The sequence below is a fragment of the Achroia grisella genome, unplaced genomic scaffold, assembly GCF_030625045.1.
Source record: "Achroia grisella isolate CSIRO2021 unplaced genomic scaffold, CSIRO_AGI_Agris_v1 utg567, whole genome shotgun sequence".
Classification (NCBI taxonomy): domain Eukaryota; kingdom Metazoa; phylum Arthropoda; class Insecta; order Lepidoptera; family Pyralidae; genus Achroia; species Achroia grisella.
The window spans coordinates 948,255-973,752 of record NW_026712947.1 but is presented as its reverse complement, the minus strand read 5'-3'; the positions used below and the strand labels follow the sequence as shown (position 1 = coordinate 973,752).

The 25,498-nt window shown below is 37.2% G+C and overlaps 2 protein-coding genes across 2 annotated transcripts in view; one reads left to right on the top strand and one right to left on the bottom strand.

The window, feature by feature from the left end:
- LOC131848636 (putative carbonic anhydrase 3) overlaps positions 1–7,097 on the top strand; it is a 29,242-nt gene extending 22,145 nt beyond the window's left edge. The window contains exons 7-9 of the mRNA XM_059198557.1: positions 4,536–4,659; positions 5,441–5,613; positions 7,025–7,097. Of these exons, the coding sequence (XP_059054540.1) occupies positions 4,536–4,659; positions 5,441–5,613; positions 7,025–7,055 (328 nt within the window). The 3' untranslated portion in view covers positions 7,056–7,097. The remainder of the gene's footprint in view (positions 1–4,535; positions 4,660–5,440; positions 5,614–7,024) is intronic.
- Positions 7,098–13,687: 6,590 nt separating this feature from the next.
- Positions 13,688–25,434, bottom strand: LOC131848624 (FAST kinase domain-containing protein 4). The gene is made up of 11 exons (XM_059198546.1): positions 25,335–25,434; positions 24,955–25,123; positions 23,429–23,613; positions 22,664–22,894; positions 21,323–21,495; positions 18,351–18,576; positions 16,991–17,141; positions 15,457–15,684; positions 14,827–14,893; positions 14,152–14,257; positions 13,688–13,919 (listed from the first exon to the last, which is right to left on the bottom strand). Exons 2-11 carry the CDS (start codon positions 25,121–25,123, stop codon positions 13,800–13,802), a joined length of 1,656 nt encoding a protein of 551 aa, XP_059054529.1. The 5' UTR covers positions 25,335–25,434; the 3' UTR covers positions 13,688–13,799.
- Between the last annotated feature and the right edge of the window lie 64 nt (positions 25,435–25,498).

Genomic DNA, 25,498 nt, shown 5'->3' with positions numbered 1-25,498 from the left:
CTTGGCCGCCGACTCTCGACACTAGACACTTGATCGTAGACACTCGACTCTCGGCACTTGACAATCGACACTCGATACTCAACACTCGACACTCGGCATTCGACACTCGACACTCGACACTCAACACTCGACACTCGGCACTCGACACTTGACAATCGACACTAGACATTGATTATTGACACTCGACACTCGACACTTGACCGTTGACACTCGACACTCGGTACCCGACACTCGACACGCATCTCACGACACTCGACATTTGACGGGCGACTCTCAAAACTTGGCTGTCGACACTCGACACTTGATCGTAGACACTCGACACTCGACACTCGACACTCGACACTCGACGCTCGACACTCGGCACTCGACACTTGACAATCGACACTCGATACTAACACTCGAGACTCGACACTCGACACTAGACATTGATTATTGACACTCGAACCTTGGCCGCCGACTCTCGACACTAGACACTTGATCGTAGACACTCGACTCTCGGCACTTGACAATCGACACTCGATACTCAACACTCGACACTCGGCATTCGACACTCGACACTCAACACTCGACACTCGGCACTCGACACTTGACAATCGACACTAGACATTGATTATTGACACTCGACACTCGACACTTGACCGTTGACACTCGACACTCGGTACCCGACACTCGACACGCATCTCACGACACTCGACATTTGACGGGCGACTCTCAAAACTTGGCTGTCGACACTCGACACTTGATCGTAGACACTCGACACTCGACACTCGACACTCGACACTCGACACTCGACACTCGACACTTGACAATCGATACTCGACACTCGACCCTTGGCCGCCGACTCTCGACACGTGACTGTCGACACTCAACACTCGACTCTCGACACTCGACACTCGACTCTCGACACTCGACACTCGACACTCGGCACTCGACACTTGACAATCGACACTCGATACTCAACACTCGACACTCGACACTCGGCACTCGAAACTCGGCACTCTAGACTCGACACTCGACACTCGGCACTCGACACTTGACAATCGACACTCGATACTAACACTCGAGACTCGACACTCGACACTAGACATTGATTATTGACACTCGAACCTTGGCCGCCGACTCTCGACACTAGACACTTGATCGTAGACACTCGACACTCGGCACTCTAGACGCGACACTCGACACTCGACACTCGGCACTCGACACTTGACAATCGACACTCGATACTAACACTCGAGACTCGACACTCGACACTAGACATTGATTATTGACACTCGAACCTTGGCCGCCGACTCTCGACACTAGACACTTGATCGTAGACACTCGACACTCGGCACTCTAGACGCGACACTCGACACTCGACACTCGGCACTCGACACTTGACAATCGACACTCGATACTAACACTCGAGACTCGACACTCGACACTAGACATTGATTATTGACACTCGAACCTTGGCCGCCGACTCTCGACACTAGACACTTGATCGTAGACACTCGACACTCGGCACTCTAGACGCGACACTCGACACTCGACACTCGGCACTCGACACTTGACAATCGACACTCGATACTCAACACTCGACACTCGACACTTGACAATCGACACTAGACATTGATTATTGACACTCGACACTCGACACTTGACCGTTGACACTCGACACTCGACACTTGACAATCGACACTAGACATTGATTATTGACACTCGACACTCGACACTTGACCGTTGACACTCGACACTCGGTACCCGACACTCGACACGCATCTCACGACACTCGACATTTGACGGGCGACTCTCAAAACTTGGCTGTCGACACTCGACACTTGATCGTAGACACTCGACACTCGACACTCGACACTCGACACTCGACACTCGACACTCGACACTCGACACTCGACACTCGACACTCGACACTTGACAATCGATACTCGACACTCGACGGGTGACTCTCAAAACTTGGCTGTCGACACTCGACACTTGATCGTAGACACTCGACACTCGACACTCGACACTCGACTCTCGACACTCGACACTCGACACTCGACACTCGACACTCGGCACTCGACCCTTGGCCGCCGACTCTCAACACGTGACTGTCGACACTCGACACTCGGCACTCGACACTTGACAATCGACACTCGATACTCAACACTCGACTCTCGACACTCGACACTCGACACTCGACACTCGACACTCGGCACTCGACACTTGACAATCGACACTCGATACTCAACACTCGACTCTCGACACTCGACACTCGACACTCGACACTCGACACTCGACACTCGGCACTCGACACTTGACAATCGACACTCGATACTCAACACTCGACACTCGACACTCGACACTCGTCACTCGACACTCGACACTCGGCACTCGACACTTGACAATCGACACTCGATACTCAACACTCGACACTCGACACTCGGCACTCGAAACTCGGCACTCTAGACTCGACACTCGACACTCGACACTCGGCACTCGACACTTGACAATCGACACTCGATACTAACACTCGAGACTCGACACTCGACACTAGACATTGATTATTGACACTCGAACCTTGGCCGCCGACTCTCGACACTAGACACTTGATCGTAGACACTCGACACTCGGCACTCTAGACGCGACACTCGACACTCGACACTCGGCACTCGACACTTGACAATCGACACTCGATACTAACACTCGAGACTCGACACTCGACACTAGACATTGATTATTGACACTCGAACCTTGGCCGCCGACTCTCGACACTAGACACTTGATCGTAGACACTCGACACTCGGCACTCTAGACGCGACACTCGACACTCGACACTCGGCACTCGACACTTGACAATCGACACTCGATACTAACACTCGAGACTCGACACTCGACACTAGACATTGATTATTGACACTCGAACCTTGGCCGCCGACTCTCGACACTAGACACTTGATCGTAGACACTCGACACTCGGCACTCTAGACTCGACACTCGACACTCGACACTCGGCACTCGACACTTGACAATCGACACTCGATACTAACACTCGAGACTCGACACTCGACACTAGACATTGATTATTGACACTCGAACCTTGGCCGCCCACTCTCGACACTAGACACTTGATCGTAGACACTCGACACTCGGCACTTGACAATCGACACTCGATACACAACACTCGACACTCGACATTCGACACTCGACACTCGACACTCGGCACTCGACACTCGACAGTCGACACTAGACAATCGACGCAGACGCCGACGCCGACACCGACACCGGCGCAGAGACCGACACCGACACTCACACTGATACTCACACCGACTCTGACACTGACATTGACACTCACACTGACACTCACACTGACACTGACGCCGACGCCCACGCCGACACCGACACCGACATTTACACACAACAAAACAAACAACTCTACTTGGCAAACAAGACTACTCGAAAACCTTAGACATAAAAAAAATCATGAACACAGACACGTGTGCCTCGTGCGGCCCGCGCACACACGTAACTTCTAGTTATAGCTAAAACCATAGGAATTCGTTTCATATGAAATATACGTTTCTTCTTTTGAGATGTGAAGATTTTTTTTTCGGACTACTCTATTGCTGTTGGCCACAGCTGGCCTTTACAGTTTTACCGGACGTTAGGGGGCGAGTGCCAGATGGCACTCCAAATCCGCAGAAGGACTTATGGAGCGGCTGAAGGCCAACTCCTGCCTGACGGATACGACTTTAGTCTGAGGGCACCACTAGAGGTTCGAACCTCGGCTCAGGCCGTCGTAATTTCGATCCCCGTTTGAATTGGACGGGGGATCGATCGGAGGGGGAGATAAGAAGAACTGACAAGAAACTCAGCTCGTATTCTTTATAATTAAATGTACATGTTTACAATGATATACAGTCATTAAAATTGAAATTTGGGAGAATAGAGCCAGCATACGCTATTGCAAAAAACAAAAAATCTAATCAGTGTTCGCAACCTGAACAGACCAGTCCCCACAAGCAAATAAATAATAAAAAGCTTTATACGTTTTAGGAGGTCCTTTTACGTTTTAGAACCTCCCTAAGGCTTATTTTATACTTGTAAAACAAATCCTGAGATTCGGAGAGTATCCTTGTTATCTAAATATATATACTCAAAGGTGACTGACATAGTGATCTATCAACGCACAGTCCAAACCACTGGACGGATCGGGCTGAAATTTGGCATGCAGGTAGATGTTATGATGTAGGCATCCGCTAAGAAAGGATTTTGATTAATTCTACCCCCAAGGGGATAAAATAGTGGATGGAAGTTTGTATGAAACTTTGTCAATTTTAAACCGATCGGGCTGAGACTTTGCATGCATAAAGCTACTATGACGCAGGCATCCCCTAAGAAAGGATTTTAATAAATTCCGTGTTAATAAATTAACGCGAGCGAAGCCGCGGGCAAAAGCTAGTTCTATCAAGCAAAGGCAAGTACATAAAATAGCTCTACCTACTCCGATCACTGATTATCACCCTTAATGTAAACATACTATTTTTTTTTAGAAAACTGTTAAGCGTGAACTCTGAATCGTACTACACGTATGCGGGGTCACTGACATCGCCAGATTGCAACGAGGTTGTCATTTGGATTATATTTGACACACCAATTTATTTATCTGACGCTCAGGTGGGTTTTATTAAATACTAGCAACTCGCCCCGGCTTCGCACGGGTGTACATATGTTATACACATAAACCTTCCTCTTGAATCACTCTATCTATTAAAATAGACCGATTCAAAATCCGTTGCGTAGTTTTAAAGATTTAAGCATACATATGGACGGACAGATAGCGACAGCGACTTTGTTTTATACTATGTAGTGAAGTTTTAAGTGTATATTAAATAAGTTTCAAGCTTCTATAGCTTTAAAAATGTCAATACTTCTATACAAACTTTTACCTCCCCTTTCAACCCCTTACAACCCGTTTATAGCATTAAAAAGCAGCCTATGTGAAGGACATACTCAGGGTCTAGACAGATAGTCTAAATATTAAATTTCATTTAAAATGAGTCAGTAGTTTTAGTGTAAAAGCGTGACAGACAGACAGAGTTACTTCACATTTATATTAGTAAGGATTGATAAATTAATATTTAATTTTACTCCCTTAAGGATATAATTTTAACAAACTTTGAATGTCATATTTATTTATTTTTAATCAACAGCTTAAAAAATAAGTTACATAGTAGCTTGTAACTTATTTTTTAAGCTGTATTAAAAATAACGATACTTCCATACAAATGTTTATCTCCCCTTTCAACCCTTTAAATAAAAAATAACCTATGTCCCAGGGTCTGAACTATCGGTGTACCAAATTTCATTTAAATCAGTTTAGTATTTTTGGCGTGAAAGCAAGGCAGACAGTTACTTTCATAATTATATTTGTTGGGATTGATAAACTGATCCACAGTATCGGCTGTTCAGCAAAGTGGGTGTAGGTCGCCACAACTTCAGGGGTCTCCAGAAGGTGAACAGCCATGAGGTGTACCGACCAGCGCATGCTACCATCACCACGCCGCAGATCGTCAAAGTCCTCGATGACATGGTGCAGCTTGTCGCTCAGTTCTTTAGGAACGTCACCAAGTTAGTGCTCTTCAAGGTTTTGGAAATTCCATAAAATGGCCACGGCCTAGCGGTTTAGGGTAGCGCTGTACTTCCAATGGTCGCGGGTTCGATTCCTCGCACGGTGCAAAAATTTGTATTCCTTTTTTCGAACTATTCTAATGCTTTTGCCTTAACAGCTTCACCGAACGATAGGGGGCGAGTGCAGATGGCGCTTTTTTTCAAACTATACTAATGCTATACTATGCTGTTGGTAGTAGCTGGCCTTTACAGATACCGAATAGGGTACCGCAGATGTCACTCTTAAACTATGGAAGGATTTATGAAATAGCTGAAGGTTTTAGTCTGAGAGCACCATTAGGGGTTCAAAACTCGGCCCGAGCCGAGTTTCATCGTAATTTCGATGTTCTGAAGTGTTTTGAAGTGTTCTGAAATGTTTTGAAGTGGACGGGGGATCGACCGGAGGGAGTTTCTATTCATAAGTATGATTGTTTCTATTTATCTGAGTCTTTTCTATGTATATTATATACATGTATTTATAAAATATTTTCTTTATAAAAAAGCTTATTATAAAATTTGAAGAATTTATAAATGATAATAATGTTTTTGTAGAAAATATCTAACTTAAAATTCATAGCGCTGACATTATCTGATTGAACAGAGATTAAGTGCGTAGCCGTTTCTATGTTGATTGTCGCATGCCTAATCCTTGTTGTTAATTAAATCAACATTTATTTAAAAGAGCAACTCACAAATTTCTTGCTTATTCTTCTTGTGATGAATCTGCATTCCGAATAAGCGGTAGAATATAAAAACTTGACTATTCCAAAGTGCTTATATTAAGTTTATTTGAATAAAGATTATTTCTATTTCTATTTTTACATAAAAACATATTTATGTAAGTATTTATATCAGTTGTCTAATATCCATAAGCTCTGCTCGCCCTCTCTCTCTGTCTCTACATACTCTACATATAGGTAGAGAATTTGTCTTCTTCAGTAATTTCTACTAGGTTTTACCTTATTTCTACTCCTGGGAGTGCTCTGAAGAGATTCGCTCAAAATCGTTCCATTATGATGACATCGTTCGAATGACATACAAAATAGAGATATTAAAACCATAGAAATAGGAATCAAACCTTGAAAATCAGTTGTATATATATTTACAACCTGTATACTTATAGGTACTTAATTTATATAAAACATAACACAACATTCAATAAATCGAATTACCTACTATTATGTCATAAAAGTATAAATTGATTAAATCAAATTCTACTAAATTCCCTCAGTTTTGACATCATTTTTAATCATGCCAAGGACAAATAATAGTGTATAATAAAAAAAAAATAATTAAAGTATAGGCAGCCTATTATCTTTCTGAAATAAGCGAGATAGTGTATTAAATAATTACTGTTATCATTTCATTTCAGATTTATGACGAAAGGTATAAAGACGCGATAACCAGAAGGCAGTACCTGAAATAATTAGTACAGTCAGCCAGAGAGAAACTTATATAATAATTGCCATCAACCTTAGGGGACATTCATCAACTAAATGAACTACAGAACAGGGGTAAGGGGGGTTGGCGTAAAGATTTAGTACAGTCAGCCACAGAGAAAGTAATATAATAATTGCCACCACCCTTACGGGACATTCATCAACTAAATGAAGTACAGAACAGGGAGAGGGGGGGGTTGGTGAAAACATTTAGTACAGTCAGCCACTGAGAAAGTAATATAATAATTGCTACAGACCTTACAGGCCATTCATCAACAAAAAATAAGTAACTACGTCATATGTTAAGGGGAAAGGGGAGGGGGGTAAGTTGACGAAGACATTGTATAACTAGGTATTGAAGGAGTCACAAACTTCGAGTAAATTAGGAGGGATCCCACCCTTGGTTCTTATTTCGTGACGTCGATTTAGAACTATCAAAACTTGACTCGCTGTGATAGTGTAAAGTGGGAGGTAGGGGTGAGAGGAGGAGGGGGGGGGGGGGGGTGTTATGCAATGAACTAATGAATGGATTAATGAAACCTCTTTACTCACAGAAAATACTGTTATATACAGATTTTGTAAAGAAAAAATATAAGAATTATAATTTTTTTTTTGTTTTATTATTGTTCGATCTATTATAAAGATAATAAAAGGAGTGTATGTACGCAATAAAATTTCGATGTAGGTATACTTCAGTATTAGTTCTATCTCTTATAACAGCGATCTATGGAATCTGCATCAACATTTTTAGAGATGATACAAGGGAAGATCGGACCTATTGGGTCAAATACATTGGCAATAACTGGCAGTAAATCATGTTTGGATGAAAGGTTAGGTAGTTTCTTTTTTTCTTTTAAAAATGGAAAGGGAAAAAGGGTGGTTGCCAAAGAGGTCGTTGACTCTCGTTCCTGTCAGTAAATGATATATATCCTCAATTGTACCACATACTTCACAATTTTGGGAATTGTTTTTTTCATCAGGTATGCAAACTTAAATATTTAGATCGGCGTCGCAATTTTACAATGTAAGATCGTGTAGGGACCCCTCAGACAACCATCATAAACCCACGTTTTGCTGGGTTCGGAGCCCATATTCAAATTAAAAGACAAGTTGGATTTGACTATAATAACAAGTAGAGTTGATATGACTTCGCTTCAGACTCCGCTGGCTTCAACGGCGGATCCAGGGAGGGCGGATCATGGGGGTCATGACCCCCTGAGCACAGTATTTAGGTGATTATACAGATTTTATTAATATTTTTAAGTACAGTACTTACGTACATTAGTAAAATATCGGTCAAGTTAAGAATTTATAATTTAATTTTGATAACAATAGATACTTTTTACTTGTATCTATTGTTATCAAAATTAAATTATAAATTCTTAACTTGACCACGACTATGTGGGTCTCCTGGCGCCAAAGCTGGATCCTAGGCTGGCTTATACATTGTTAGAGACCTTGTCTCTCCCCTCAGTCAAGCACGATAGAAATATTTTCAATTTAAATTTTATAGTAATATTTACGTTCCGTTAGCGCAGATCACATAAACATATGTAATGATGCACACATATCTTATATATAAAATTCTCGTGTCACAGTTTTCGTTCCCATACTCCTCCGAAACGGCTTGGCCGATTCTCATGAAATTTTGTGAGCGTATTGAATAGGTCTGAGAATCGGCCAACATTGTTTTTCATCCCTCTAAATGTTAGGGGTAGCCCACCTCTAAATTTTTTTTTATTTTAAGGCAAAATAACGTTTCCCGGGACAGCTAGTATTATATAAATAATGTGTTACTATGGCATGCAGCCTTAGCAGCCTTAATACCAACTCCTGTCTTAGACACAGTTTTTTTGTTTTAAGAGACACGAGCCATCTCTAACTGTCTAGGATGGATCTATAGTACCTAATACATGAAAAACTTCCCCCTCTGCAGGTAAAATATATTAATACATAAAATTTGACGTACATAAGTGGCTGAAATATCCTACATGAATAAATGATTTCTGATGTGAATTGGTTTGGAAGCACATTGGCCGCGCGGAGGATTATGATGTATGCTATAATTAAAGTTCATGTTATTATACACCAGTGCAGAAAGATAATGTGTATATTTGTATGTATATACCTACATTAATTTAAACTGAGCCACATATCTCCAACATTAATTTTTTTTGCATTGTAAAATATTCATAAATTAATAATAATAATCTCAGGACAATTAACATAGCGCCATCTAGACCCAAGTTAACCGAGCTAAAGCTTGTGTTATGAATACTAGATAACTGATACATATACATAGATATTTTTTTTGTAAAGTCATACTTATATTATATAGAAAACAACCAGACCGATACAAACAATCATACTCATGAATACAAATGTTTGTGCCGTGCGAGGAATCGAACCCGCGACCATCGGTCGTAAAGCGGTGTGCTAGACCGCTAGACCACCGAGGTCGTCTAATCGTCAAATTATGTATTGTATAGAATAATTAGTAGTATTTTAATAGCGTAATAAAAAAAAATGTTTTTAAGCCTAATTTTTTTTTGGCGCGTCGATGTTAATTTCATTTAATTAAATAACTAAATTATAATCAATAATAACTCAGTTGTTTGTCCATTACCAGCGCCATTTTTAACATAAGCCATACATAATACACATAGATAAAACCAAAATCGATACAAACAACCATACTCATGAATATAAATGGTTGCACCGAACGAGGAATCGAACTCGCGAGCATTGGAATTAAAGCGCTGTGCTGAACTGCTAGACCATGAAGGCAGTCAACAAATTACCTTTCCCTGCTACCCCTTTCAGAGGATGCATCACAATGTCCTTAGTTTAAGTACAATAAAAAAGTAAAACCAACCAAAAATCGTTGAAAAAAAAATCACCGTATTCTCAAATTTACCATTTGTACATTTGTAAAGTACAAATGTTTAAGTGCTTGTTTTATTTTACTTTGTATTTTACCACCGTATTCTCGTATTTTTGTATTCTCAAATTATAGGTATTTAAAAACAGGTAAATAAGACGTTTTATTTAAAACAGTTTTATTAAAAATAATACAAATAAATTAACATTGATAAATGGAAATCTACAATTGTATTACATGTGATTCCTTCACAGCTACATTCCTAGTGATCTCTATATTTACAACATTTTATGCCAACTTATTTAAGGGATTATTACATTATCAAATACAGCATGGTATGTACATTTAGCATAAATGCTTTATATAAAATTGCTATGCGTTTCTTATATATTCACGACTAGCTGTACCCGCGACTTTGTCCGCGTATTTTAACTTTATTTTTCTAAAATAAAAGTAGCCTAAGTTACTCCTTATTACACCAGCTACCTGCCAAAAAAAGTCCCGTCAAAATAGGTCCAGCCATTTCAGAGATTAGCCGGAACAAACAGACAGACAAACAAAAATTTAAAAAAATGTCATTTTGGTGTATATTCTGTATTAATATTCATATGTATGTAGTAAAAAACTGTTATTTCAATATTACAAACAGACACTCCAATTTTATTTATATGTATAGATAGATGTATAGATTATGTTTGACCCATTTATAGTTGCAAGTAAATATTAATTTCTGCTGTCCATAAACGCAACTGCAACTATCAAACTCATTTATTACATTAATATACGTAAAAAAATAATAGTACATACAAATGAGTCATCCATAACTTTCTACAAGGTTTCTAGAAGCAGGAGTAGGTCTTCTGCCGCTTCGTAAGTTCCTCTATAGGTTTGAAGTGCCCTCTGTACACCTATTTTCATCTGGAGAAGGTTTAAATGCCTTAACTAGCATTTACACCGTCATAAAACTCTTCTTCCAATACTCAATTAAGAAAACTTAAAAATATCAATCTCCATTTATTTTTCAACTTTTTTTTTCAAATCGAATATCATTTATTTATACTATATAAATATAATAGGACATTTTAGCCGTTTATGAATTTATAGTTGTTTTCCCTATTGACCTGTTCAGGATACAGATTCAATTGTGAAGAACTGGCAATAAACTGAACTGTTTTTTTTTATAGCCACACCATTTACCTGGTTAACTAAAAATATAGGTGTCTGTTTAACATTAAATGAAAATCTCGTGCATGAACAACTATTGCCATACACGTTTGTCACCCCCTCCGAGCAAATGGACAGCGAAATTACGACGGCCAGAGCCGAGGTTCGAATCCCCAGTGGTGCCCTCAGAGTAAAGTCGTATCCGTCAGGTGGGAGTTTGTCTTCAGCCGCTCCATAAGTCCTTCCGCGGGTTTGGAGTGCCATCTGCACTCACCCCCTATCGTCCTGTGAAGCTGTAAAGGCCAGCTGCGGCCAACAGCATTAGAGTAGTCCGAAAAAAAAAGGTTTGTCATTTAAGTAAGATTAAAATAAGAAGCGCATCACAAACGGTTACATCAAGTCCACATTCAGTGATAATGTAATAAATCTCTTAGTTACTGAATTTAAGGTATGCTAAGGAATATCTATACAAGAATTTATACTGTCGACTCCAGCTATTAGAAGCTATTTTTGTTTGATTTGTTGTACTAGAGATGACAGAATTTATACTGTCGACTCGAGCTATTTTAATTAATATTATTTTGTTTCTTTATTGTACTAAAGGTGACATTAAATTTCTGCTCTATTTAAGTAATTAATGTGACAAATATAAACTTTTAAATAAATTATTTATTTATATAAATTTTTGTCTATGTAATTAAACAAGACATCTATTTGCAACTAGCTGTAGCTGCGACTTCGTCCGCGTGGAATTTAACTTAATGTTTCTAAAATAAAACTAGTCTAAGTTACTCCTTATTACATCAGCTACCTGCCAATAAAAGTCCCGTCGAAATCGGTCCAGCCATTTCAGAGATTAGCCGGAACAAACAGACCGACAGACAGACAACAATTGTAAAAAGTGTTTTTATTTTGTATATGTACAGTATTAATATTCATATGCATGTAGTAAAAGACGGTTATTTCAATATTACAAACAGACACTCCAATTTTATTTATATGTATATATGAATGTGGTGTGCACAATTATTATGAAATCTATACATATAATTCTACACATTCCTTCTTATATATTACATGCAAATTTTATATGAATGTTAATTCGTCTGTAAATAATGCATGTACTTTGTATGAACAAATAAACAAACATTTCTTTCATTAAATACTAATACATTATTATGTAGTAATATTTTTTATACTATTATAAGTAATTTTTTCATTTACCGTTTCTTTTCTTGTATATAGTTAGTCACATTTACAAATTCATTATTTTTGTTATAAAGGTACTGCCTAGTCAGAGATAGATGTCCTTTTTTTTTTAAGACTGAGCAAGGTATATAACACTATCTCTTCTTGTATATCTCTAGTTAACAAATAATATTATTATAACAAACAAGTTATTTTTTTATAAATAATATTATTACAATAAATACATGTGGATCACAAGCAAATTTGTTTCATGATTTGCTGTTAATACTTCCCTACTACAATGGTCAAGGGTTCGATCCTAGTAACTAAAACTAAACATTGATGAATGAACATTCTAGAACTCATTATAAGAACCTAAGTCACGAGGACTAGTAATAAAACTAACAAAAGTTATTACTATCACTAGCTGAGCCAGTGACTTTGTACGCGTGATATTTGAAAAAAACCATAGATTATATCTTCTTTCTTTGTCAACCTATTGAAAGCATAGACACTAAATTTTACAGAAAGCTTCCTACAATAGTACAGTGCAAACTGTTTTCAAATTGGTTAAAATATTTCTTAAGACCATATACAACAATACTAGGTCCTATATTTTTTTAACTTTAAATGTTATAAGACGCTTCCGTAGATCAGTGTAAACTGCTTTCAGATAGATTAAACTGTATCTGAAGAAACCCATAGACAACTAAATAATATTTTTTTAACTTGGTAGCAGAAGTTGTATACTAAAAATTTTTTTGACCTTTTTAGCATAAATTACAATGTGTACAATATTTTTTTTAATATTTAATATCTCATTTACAATTTTATTATATGTATGATAACATAACATGGTCATATTGTGACATGTTGCTACACGAACTTATATTTACGATACTATTCTCTTTACGATCGGGTTACAGCCAGGATGTAACCAATTTACAATTTAGGCTCTATCCATAAACTACATCACGGGTTCTATGATTTTACAACCCCCAACCCCTCTTGTCACAGTTGGTCACAATTATGAGAACCCCTTGATCGCGGGTTCTATTCCTCGCACGATATGAACATTTGTTCATGGATGTTTGTTTGTAATGCTCTGGGTGTTTTATATGTATATTATGTATGTATACACAAAAAAAATGTATTTACTAGATAACTGATATAAATATATCAGTTATCTAGTAAGTATATCACAAGCTCTGTTTATAGCTTGGGACTAGATGACGCTGTGTTGTGAATTGTCGTGAGATATTATTATATTACACTTTGAAATCTGACGTCAAAATAATTTAGAACCCCTTAACAGCCCATGTGACAATGTCTCACTTACGAACCCCCCTTGTGACATAATATCACACTTTGCCCTTATCTGTGACGTAGTTTACGGATATCCCCTTTACCCACGCTGTCACGGAATACACTCTGTACAATGTCACAGTTTAAACAATATAACTAACTAACCGTGCCTACGACGCGGGCGTACTGCTGATGATCTGTTTTAATTTCTTCTCTATGTACTCCACTCGGGCGACGAGCTTGTCTTTAGGATTGTACTCTGTGTATGGGACTTGTAATACTTTGAATCCCTGTAACAATATCACTATTTGTAATTATTGACAATGAACTAAATTATTAATAATAATTTGGTAATTTTGAGAAACAAACTCGACCCCCCATAGGTCGCGAGGGGTCTCGACCCTTGGGGGGTCGAGTTTGTTGTTAAAGGGGGTCGTGACCCCCCGCTTGAGAAACGATGATGTACTAGATTGCCAATCCATTATTGTCAATATATATACAATTTATACAAATAAGAAATACCTTTACTTCCAATAGTCTTGAATACAGCTGGTTGATGCCTAATGGGTGTACGGACTTCCGCGTCATGTCGTGGTAATCCAAACCTAGTACTGCTATCCGGAACACGCTGTGGAAACACGAAAATATGGACATTTATAGGCAATAAAACCGTCGTCCTCTCTTCTCTTCTGCTTGCTGTACCCTACAGAGACCATAAACTGTTTTCAATTTTCTACCTACCAAAGGCTTGTAAATTTTTTTAAAATCCCATGGGAAATAATGAAAACTATTTCATTATTTCCTATTTAAGTAACAAAATAAATTATATTATTATTATATTATTATAACACTTTATTGCACCAACATATAAAGGACATGAACAAATTAAAAACAAAAAAAACTAAGTACAAAAAATCATATTTGGTTTTTAAATATAGTTATTGCGTTATTAAAGCATTGCTTTCCACAATACAGTACATGGATTTACTAGTTTTCACATTTATATGTTATGTTCTGACGCCATCTAACGATAGACTGGATTAATACAGCCGTAGCTCTAGGTAAGGTGTAACTCTGACGCGTCACAACACAACACTGCCGCTTGAATATAGCGTAGTATAATAGAAAATATGACCATTCAAAAGTGCTTACATTCAAGATGATTTCTATTTCTAATTGTCTAATAAATTTAATCACCTTTTATGACTCGCAGCTTTTTGTAAAGGTACTGGATGACATTTGGAGTCCACAGCGAACTCTCCATCTGTGAAAGATAGGTTTGTAAAAATATTAATCTTATATATACAATTCCGTGTCACAATATTAGTTACCATAGACCTCCGAAACGGCTTGAACAATTTTTATGAAATTGTATGTGCATATTCAGTAGGTCTGAGGACTATCTGTTTTTCATATACCTAAGTGATAAGAGTTGTCCAACACTAAGATTTTTTTTTATTGTTAAAAGATAAATAAATTCGTACAACCCCAAATTTTCATCCCTTTACCATCAACCTTTATTTTTTAATAGCGATTTTAATTTACATGGTTACACAATGTTTGCGGGGTCAGCTAGTATAAAATCGATGTAATATAATCAATCATAAGAATTTTAGAAAGGTCACAAGGGGTCGCCCATACAAAAAAAGATTGGAAACACTGATTGATTGATTTATAATAGAAGTATTTGTCCTTCTAGAACATGACGCCCCCCCCCCCCCCCCCCCCCCCCCCCTCTAGCCTTTGAGGGAGTTTCTTCAGTATTGTATTTCTAAATTAAACTCACTTACAGTAACTGAAATCAGTTAGTATACAAAGAATACTAACCATACAAAAATCCCATGCTCGAATTGCATTCCTTCTTCAAAAAAGTCTCTGCCGAGACGAGGCTCTTGAAGGTGTCCATAATACTCTGGATGTACGCTGTCTTCTCCTTAGTGTAGACCAGGGGCACACCAACTGATATATCTTCGGGTAGTCGAGGGGAGCCGGGGTATGTCAGACCCACGTAGGCGTCAATGACCATCAGCTTGCGACGCGATGGAATTGGAATCTCTTATAGAATAAATATAAACTTCATTAAAACAAACATACAAATTGGAAGGAAGTAGAACATGTGCTATATGTAAATAGCTGCCTTTAGAAGTATATAGAAATTGGAAGGAAGTAGAACATGTGATACAAATTGGAAGGAATTACAAAATGTGCTATATGGGAATAGCTGCCTTTATAAGTATATACAAATTGGAAGGAAGTAGAACATGTGATACAAATTGGAAGAAATTACAAAATGTGCTATATGTGAATAGCTGTCTTTACAAGTTTATACAAATTGGAAGGATGTAGAATATGTGATACAAATTGGAAGGAAGTAAAACATGTGATACAAATTGGAAGGAAGTAGAACATGTGATACAAGTTGGAAGGAAGTAGAAAATGTATTATGTGTAATAGCTGCCTTTACAAGTACTTTTTTCACGTGGGTATCGGTTCAGGTAAGAGTGTGCGTATAAATGTAGACAAAGAGAACGAGAAAGAGCACGCGCGCCGCCAATGAGCGCATGCGCGCGTCCTTCAATCATGCGTGCTTTAGCGACTTTTTGTAATAATTAATTATCATTATTCGGTGATTATTCATATGGATGGATGGATCAAAAGAAGGAAAAACTTCTGACGGTGGCCTTAGACTAAAGCTATACACGACTACGTAAAAGATTAACATATGTCGCTCCTACATGTCATAAAGAAGATTTAAAGTACATTCTTCATTCATTCAATTCATCATTCCGAAATCATCATCATCATTCATCATTCCGAACTGACGGTAGATTTGACATATCATAAGAGTCTGTAATAGACCTACATGAATAAAGATATTTTGAATTAGAATTCTGCATTCGCCTAGTAAACTAGTAAAGGCGGCAAATGCGAGAAACAGTATTAAATCTAAAGATATAGAACTCAAAGGTGACTGACGTAGTGATCTATCAACGCACAGCCCAAACCACTGGACGGATCGGGCTGAAATTTGGCATGCAGGTAGATGTTATGACGTAGGCATCCGCTAAGAAAGGATTTTGATTAATTCTACCCCCAAAGGGATAAAATAGGGGATGAAAGTTTGTATGAAACTTTGTCAATTTTAAACCGATCGGGCTGAGACTTTGCATGCATAAAGCTACTATGACGTAGTCATTCCCTAAGAAAGGATTTTGATAAACTCCACCCCTAAGGGAATAAATTAACGCGAGCGAAGCCGCGGGCAAAAGCTTGTGCTTCATAAAACTTAATGCTAACTATTAATGAAATTATATAAATACATACTTTGAAATTGGTAATGATAATAATAAAAATTCCTTACCGCCAGAAGATAATAATTTGTCTATGAATTCTGGACGAAGTGTTGAGACTAAGTGATGCTTCTCAGCTTTGTTTAATGTCAGTAAGGAGAATGTTAAGTCCAGCCATATGGAAGCTTTAACCATCTCATCTTCTTTAAGTGATACTGCCGTCTGTGGACAATATAAAAATTCATCCGTGGTACTCGTGAACAAGAGCTGATTGTCTGACTGGTCTGTTCTGGTTACTACGACTGATTTCAATCTTATTTATTCACTTAACCTTAATATTTTGATACTAATGAATTAATGCCAGTTGGTGCTTTGTATTGACACATTACAACTTTAAAATGTAAAGTTTTAACAATTATTTGGACGTAATGACATATAATTTTCTTGTAATGACACAGCTTTCTTGCGCCCGGGCGCTCGACACCAGTACCCCCGTCACCCCTCAGATCGATTCCCCATCCAATTCAAATAGGGATCGAAATTACAACGGCCTGAACAGAGGTCCGAACCCCTAGCGGTGCCCTCAGACTAATGTTGTATCTGTCAGGCGGGAGTTGGACTTTAGCCACTCCCATAAGTCATTCCTTTGGTTTGGAGTGCCATCTGCACTCGCCTCCTATCGTTCGATAAAACTGTTAAGGCCAGCTACAGCCAACAGCATTAGAATAGTCCGAAAAAAACAGCTTTTTTTTTATTATTTATATTTATATACTTTATTACACCAACATATAAATACACAACATTTAATCATTATATATATTTGATTAAAGATTATTTATTTTGCAAATATTAGGTAAACAAGCTGGCATGTAGCACCCGTGATACCACTCATGTCTTACCATTCCAGAGGAATATGACGTCATAGCTCTTATTCTGTCCAGAAGACTAAGATATCATACCTCTTATCCTGTAATTTCACTGCCTAATGAAACTGTAGAACGGAAACACAGCTTAGAAAGCACGCTACTTGGTAGTTAAAATAGGTGAGACTCAGGTAGAACTCAGGACGATAGGACCCACGCAAATGGCTTTTTGCAGTCTGCATCAGGAATACTTATTTATGAACGTATTCAATCGAAGCATGCAGGGGCGGATTGTGAATTTGTGAGGCCCTGGGCTAAATCTACTTAGGGACCTACCCAATTATATTACTCAACTAAAAAAATACACCGACCAAAAACAAGCGACCAGAAATTCCCCGTTTCTTTCGATAGACGCACACTTGCATGCATGCACATTTGATCTCAGGGTTGCCAACGATATTTTTTATATTCTAAATATCGTTTCAGTGGACCCTGGGCTGCAGCCCAAAAAGCCCTTAGGTAGATCCGCCCCTGGAAGTATGACTACTGGCCAATAAAGAATGCATACCTCAAATAGCTGCTCACTCTGCGGCGGAACGAAGTCAAGAGTTGCAAATGTGATAACAGCAGACGCGACATCTCCAGGTCTGCAGATGGTGTTGTTCTTCTGGATCCAGTCTGATACAGCAGTTAACGCAGCCTCGTGCCTGTACTTGAGTAGTCCAAGGGAGACTATGATAGAATTCACCACTGCCGGCTTTTCGTTGTTTGATGGCAAGCATTCTATGACGTCACTAAAATTGTACATAAAAATAAATAGAAAGATAGCCACCTACTAAGTGTTCCATTAAAGGAAACATTAGATTTACATAGGGCATTTTAGATAACAACCAACTCTCGTACAAAAGTAATTAAGTACAATTCACCTTGTACGACGACTCAGTCTGTACGTTATTGCTAAATACACATAATATATACCTCTCTTTCTATCTCACTAAAATTGTACATAAAAACAAATTGAAAGATCATCGTTTACTAAATGTTCCATCATAGAAAATAAATATTTTCATATGGAATTTTATGTAAAAACAACTCTTGTACAAACACAATACAGTTATTTGTCACTTCCTTCTTTATTAATATTGTAGTATAAAGAGAAAGTGACTATATTATATTAAAAGCAAACTTAGGAACTACTGATTGAGTCAATTTGATTTAATTTCAAAAAACAAACAACTTGACAAATCGTCCACTGTACAAAAGGTAGAGTAGTAGTAGTCGGTAGGTAGGTAAATATTATATGAATATATATACAAAATTCGCAATGTAAAAACAAAATGGATTGCCAGTATTGTAACAACAACCTTATATGCTATAGACTAGCGTTTGCCCGCAGCTTTGCTCGCGTTATTTTATCCCCTTAGGGGTGGAATTTATCAAAATCCTTTCTTAGGGGATGCTTACATCATAGTAGCTTTATGCATGCAAAGTCTCAGCCCGATCGGTTTATAATTGACAAAGTTTCATACAAACTTTCATCCCCTATTTTATCCCCTTGGGGGTACAATTAATCAAAATCCTTTTTTAGCGGATGCCTACTTCGTAAACAACTACCTGTATGCCAAATTTCAGTCTGATTCGTCCAACGGTTTGGGCTGTGCATTGATAGATCACTATGTCACCTTTCAGTTATATATATTTCGATGTACGGACGCGATCTGTGCTTTTAAGTGCAGAGACTAGGGTTCATTCCCGGGAATTCTCGGTTCGAGAATTCCCGGGAAATTCATGGGTTTTGTTCCCGGGAAATCAAGCTCGAGAACTCGAGAAATCATGTACCTATATAGAAATTAAATTGCCCTTTGTTTTCTTGCGAGGCGGTGCAATAATTTAAGATATTAACGTTTTTGTTTTCTTTCTTGTTATTTTTTTATTTTGTAGAAACTATTTTTGTTTACGTTGTTTTTTTCTAAATAAGCAGCCAAAAATGGCGCTGTCATTATAAATATAAGTCTGAATAATTAGGTCCTAAAAAATTTAAATTGGCGTTTTGTAAGGGAGTATGAAGTATTTATTTTCAAAATATAATATATTTATTTAATCCAAGTATCTACCATTCCTATTTATTTTTGCCTTTTGTTTTTGCACTTTGGACTGCCCCATCGGAGTTAAATTTTTTCCCTTGCAAGAAGTTATCCAAATTTCGAAAAAATGGTAATTTTTCCAATTGAAGCTCTTCTAATTTGGTAACTGTCTGGTGTGCAGTATGTGGTCAAGCGCTCTTGGCGATTGACCAGCCTCGGTTGTTTAGCAGCTAGCTTTTCCATCATGGTTTCTCAATTGCTGTCAATACACATTTGCCGTAATCGTCTGGCCAGATTTAAGAAAGCTGAAGTGAACAACACCGGAAATAGTCCACCAAACGTTCACAAGTAACATTTTTTGAGCCATATTTCGCTTGGGGCAGGATTTGATTGGTTCGCCAGGGTTTAGCCATTGCAATGAGCGTTTCCGATTATCGTTCAAGATCCACTTTCCGACACAGGAGATGATTTGATTTAAAATCCCTTCATTATTATGCCGGTTGATTAATGTAACGCAGCAGGCTACGCGCGTTTGTCGATTACTCCATTGAATTCATGAGGGACCCACTTTTCAAGCTTTTTCACCTTCCCAATTTGCTAAAGGATTAAAACAGTTTTGTCACTAACACCGCAGCCTGCTGCTAACTCGGACGGGTTTGCGATGGATCCGCTTCCACAATAGTCTTCAATTCTTCATTATCAATCTTGGATTCCGGCCGCCCACAGAGATTGATTTGCAGGTCGAAATTTCCAGAACGAAAACGTTGGAACTAAAAATGCACGTGTTTTCTTTTGCGAGACCACTGCCATACACATCATTAATACTTCGAACCGTTTAGCACCGTGTAGCGCTGGTGCCACAGCGGAACTCGTACTCGTAATTAACGCGATATTTTAAGTTTTTCATTTTGTATGCTGTGAGTGACCCAAAGTGAATAGCTGTATAAATTTGGAAATGGCATTCCTAACCAAAGAGGAGATATTTGAGATCAAAGTGGCCAGTACGACAAAACGCCAATTTCATATGTAAGGACCTAATAATATTTCTCTATTAAAAAAAAATATTCATAATATTAATTATTTTAAATATACTCAATAAAAGTTTAATTTGATACTTTTATTTGAGAGGAAAACCACTGAATTTCATTGACGTTATTGGAACCAAATAATATGAGAAAACGTACGTAAATGTAAATTTCTCGACAACCCGAGAAGACCCGAAAAATTGACCTCGAGAATTCTCGAGACCCGAGAAATTGAAAAGCTCGAGAAATCATGAACCCTAGCAGAGACTAAAACAAGTATGTACAGTGGCAGATCGTTCAGCATATTGGTCTGTTCTACTCTATGGTTTTGTTTAAATTGGATAATACTTCTTTTATTGCTTATTAATGGTAAACTTTCTGTATCATTTTCAAGAGCAAAATAACAATTAAGAACAGCATCAAAAACTTACTTGCATATTCTATCCAGAAGGACAGGATCAGGAAAATTTAGTGATACCATAGAGAAAAGGAGGTCGGCAGACTTCTTGAGGTCTATGATTTCACTGGTTTTATTTATATTGTGTGATAAAGCGCGCAGTAGAGGTGTGCTACGCCGGCTTTTAGAATGCAGCGCCTTCATTACCTAAAACATTTTTTATTTCATACTAGCTGTGCCTGCGGCTTCACCCGTGTGAAATTTATAGCCTAAATGTTATTCTGATGTATATGCTATATCAGTGAAAAGTTTAATCAAAATCGGTTCAGTAGTTTTTGTGTGAAAGAGTAACAAACGTCCATACAAACAAATTTTCGCGTTTAAAATATTATTAAGATATCAGGAGCTAAATACAACGATGACCCAAGGGACCCACTATCTAGTCCCAAACTAAGCAGTTTTTTTATGGATGATAATGAAATGGTGCATCCGCCTGCGCTAATGGTATACGCTGGTGGGGCACAAGAAACTATGTACAGTAAATGTGACTTAAGGAACATATTCCATGCTCAGTGATCTAGTGATTTAGTAGTTTTGTGTGTGGTTGATACTCATACAAACATTTATATTCATGAGTATCATTATTTGTATCTGTCTGATCGCTTTCTATGTACATATTACTTACAGATTTACTTACTTTGGGACTAGATGGCGCTATGAATGTCTTGGGTTGTTAGAAAAAAAAATATGTTTATTTGATACATATAAAATATACAAAACATAAAGTACAATTATGATTAATGAGCTCAGCTCAGCATATACCATTACGAGGTGCCACGACGCTGGTATTTTGCAGATACCTTCATACATATAAACATATTCAATTCAATTCTAAATATCTTTATTCATTTAGACCTATTACAGACTTTTATGATATGTCAAATCTACCGTCAATTCGGAATGAATTCGAGATGAGAAGAACTAACAAGAAACTCAGCTCATATTCTTTTCAAATAAATGTTGTACATGTTTATAATAATATAGATTCATTTAAATTCAAATTTGGGAGAATAGAGTGACCACCGCCATATGTTATTTCAAAACAAGTCTAATTGTAGTTCGTAACAAGTCATTATATGTCATTATTATTATTATTATTTTGATCCTTTCTCTCTCTTCTTTTATAAATTTAAAAGAAGGTAATACTCGCCCAAACGGACCTTAGCCGAGTGTGGTAGAGATTGTGCTGTGTAAAGTGTATCTGTTGATTTGAGGAGTTCAAGAATTTTCGAGTTATGCAACAGGTATTTAGTATTGTGGCTTTTTGTAAGATATATGTTTTATTATTATTATTATTATGATATAAAAAACAAACCTTAATCATCTGTGGCAGTGTCAAATTGGATATCAACCTGGCCGCTTCATCATCACCGGTGATACCCAGCACTGTGCTGAGATCCTCAGCCATGGTCAAAGATGTCATGGCCTGCGCTGTTGTCGGGGTCCTGGCTAGTATCCGACATAGTTTTAGGAATCTAGGGTCCTTCTCAAAGTCTGATATTTTCACTTTGTTGTTACTTGACCATTCTGATAGAACTGATACCATCTGTAAATATATAATATATATATAGGTTTTTACTAGCTGTTACACGCGATTTCTTCCACATCGAATTTAACCCCCTACGCGCATCTCTGTACAAATGGATTTTAAGCTTCTTTTTCTATTGAAATACAAAAAGTTCAAAAATAAAAGTAGCCCAAGTTAATCCTTACAATATCTGTGAGTAAAAACCCCGTTAAAATCAGTCCAGCCATCTCATTAACTAATAATAAGAACTCTTTGTTCTTTAAAAAATTAAGTTACTTTTTTGTGTAAGTACCATATATACTTTTATGCCTTATGTATTTGAAATTATAAAGAGCTTCAATTTTATTTTTCTGTAAAGTTCCTATATGATCATATTTTTGTTTAAGTTTTAGTTGTAAAGTATACAAAGTTAAATTAAAAATAAATTTTAAAACTTCATACAAACTGATAATTTTAAATAAATTTATCAGTATGAAATTTGGTTTTAATTTTTTTTTAAAGCACAGAGGGACAAAAAACTTAAGACCAAACATTTTATGCTAAATAACTTGCCTTCAAAGCATGACGTCGGGATACAGTTGAGTTTTCAGCTACAACCAACAGGCTATCTACATCTGTAGCTTTCAGGATCTCAGAATCCAGTTGCTGAACCCTGTTCTGCTTTAAAGATTTCGGGCTTGGTTTCTGTACTACCGATTCTGGATTGCTGAGAGATGCAAATACTGCTGCTACTAAACCTGGACCATTGAAACCAAATTACTATAATTTCCATTTATTCAAATTCAAATTCAAAAATCATTTATTCATGTAGGACATTTTAGCCGCTTATGAATGTCAAGTTTTTACATTATAATTTTTTTTCCCTACCGTCGTTTAATAAGGCTAATAAAATAATACAAACTAGCATAGGACCTACACTTTCAATTTGTTTACGTCTCAGCAAACAATATTTAAGTTCAATGTAAATAATGTCTTTAATATCCATTTATGTGAAGAACGTAAATGGATACAAGTATAAATTACTTTATTATTAAATATAAATAACAGAATGACAGTAAAGCAGGCCATGTTATGACTCTTTGACTTTGTGTAGAGTGTATGTTTATGTGTGTATCTTACTAATATAGTTCAACTATTACACCTGTATACTCACTCACACACATATATTACATGAAACAAATAAAGTAAGTCATATCATATATAATGCTATAGTGGCGAGGTGATGTATGAAGGTGACTCATCATGTTATACAATTTATTTTTATAACACCATGCTGGCAAACAGGCATACAGTTAATGGTAAATGGATACCATAGCCCAAAGACACCTGACTGACAAGAGGTTTTTTTTTCAGACTACCCTAATGCTGTTGGCTGCAGCAGGTGTTTACAGCTTCACCGGATGATACAAGTGATGTCACATGCATGTTGCCAACTTTCAAGAAACTTGTAGGAAGGGGAGTGCTAGTAACTCCATTGCTAGCAATGTACCATGTTAGGTTGCCCTCCCTGCAGTTTCCCCTGGAAACCATCCTGATATTTTCCTGGTACATTAGTTGTCATTGGCTAACTGACCTGACCTTATGATCATCCTATTGTTTTCCACTGGTGCTTTATCAACATATACTGATAGTACAAGAGGAAGCACCATTATATTATCCTCCATTAAAAGAAACCTTTAAGAAACTTTAATAGACCTTTCTTAAAAAGGGAAATATCGAGAGTGTGAATGAATAGATGAAAGTATTAAAATGTTGCAGAGTTATAGAAATCTGACTAATAAACTATTAAATTGTGGTGTACAGTTGCATCTTAATACTACTGTTATTCATTTTGTCTTTAGAAACTTTGTATTTCTGTAACTTTAAACTTCTGTTGAAGATACAAATAAAACTTTTATCTATATTTACATCTAGAAAACTAAATCATTGCTGAATAATGACTGATATTAAGGTATCATGAGTATCATATTATAATTGTACTACTATTGTTAGCATTATGTTGGTTTATAATTAGTAATTTTGTTTATTATACCACTTACTGTTTATCAATACAAATTTCTTCAAAATCTTTGTTTTACCTGAATTTTCTTTATCCTCATCAACGACTGGCTTAAAATTCTTGTCAGGACTGCTTTCAGAGGCATCCAATTGGTTACCTTTATGTATAGCAGCTCCAGAACTGGAGTACGTCCTTGTGATAGTTCGACCTCCTAACCTCCAAATAATTGAACCGCTGAATTTCAGCATCTAAAGACAAAAATTGAGTATACTAAAAACATAAAATCGTAGACATCATAAATAAAATACCTGAATGTATAGAACTTTCAATAATATTGGAAAATAATTAAAAAAACACGATTATTAGTCAGTCTTACATCACGACTGACTATTGATAAGGCCCAAGAAAATATAATAACATTAAAAAAATAACTTCAGAAAACGGATTTGTTAACAATACCTTTCTAGATATACTTCTAGATATTGTAAAGAATGAAAACAATAGTTTTAATTCATTTAAATTTTTGTATTTTTTGGTCAATTTTGGACATGAAATTGACAGCTTTGTAGGATTTTGACAATTGATTGACAATGACAATTGTGTCTGTTTTTTAATTTGACAAT

Excerpts from the sequence above, each read along its gene's own strand:
- LOC131848624 (XM_059198546.1), bottom strand. The coding sequence starts at position 25,123 with ATGCTGAAATTCAGCGGTTCAATTATTTGGAGGTTAGGAGGTCGAACT. Across the intron at positions 22,895-23,428 it reads CCCGACGTCATGCTTTGAAG|ATGGTATCAGTTCTATCAGA; the intron begins GCAAGTTATTTA and ends ATATATTTACAG. Across the intron at positions 17,142-18,350 it reads AGAGTGAGCAGCTATTTGAG|ACGGCAGTATCACTTAAAGA; the intron begins GTATGCATTCTT and ends TATTGTCCACAG.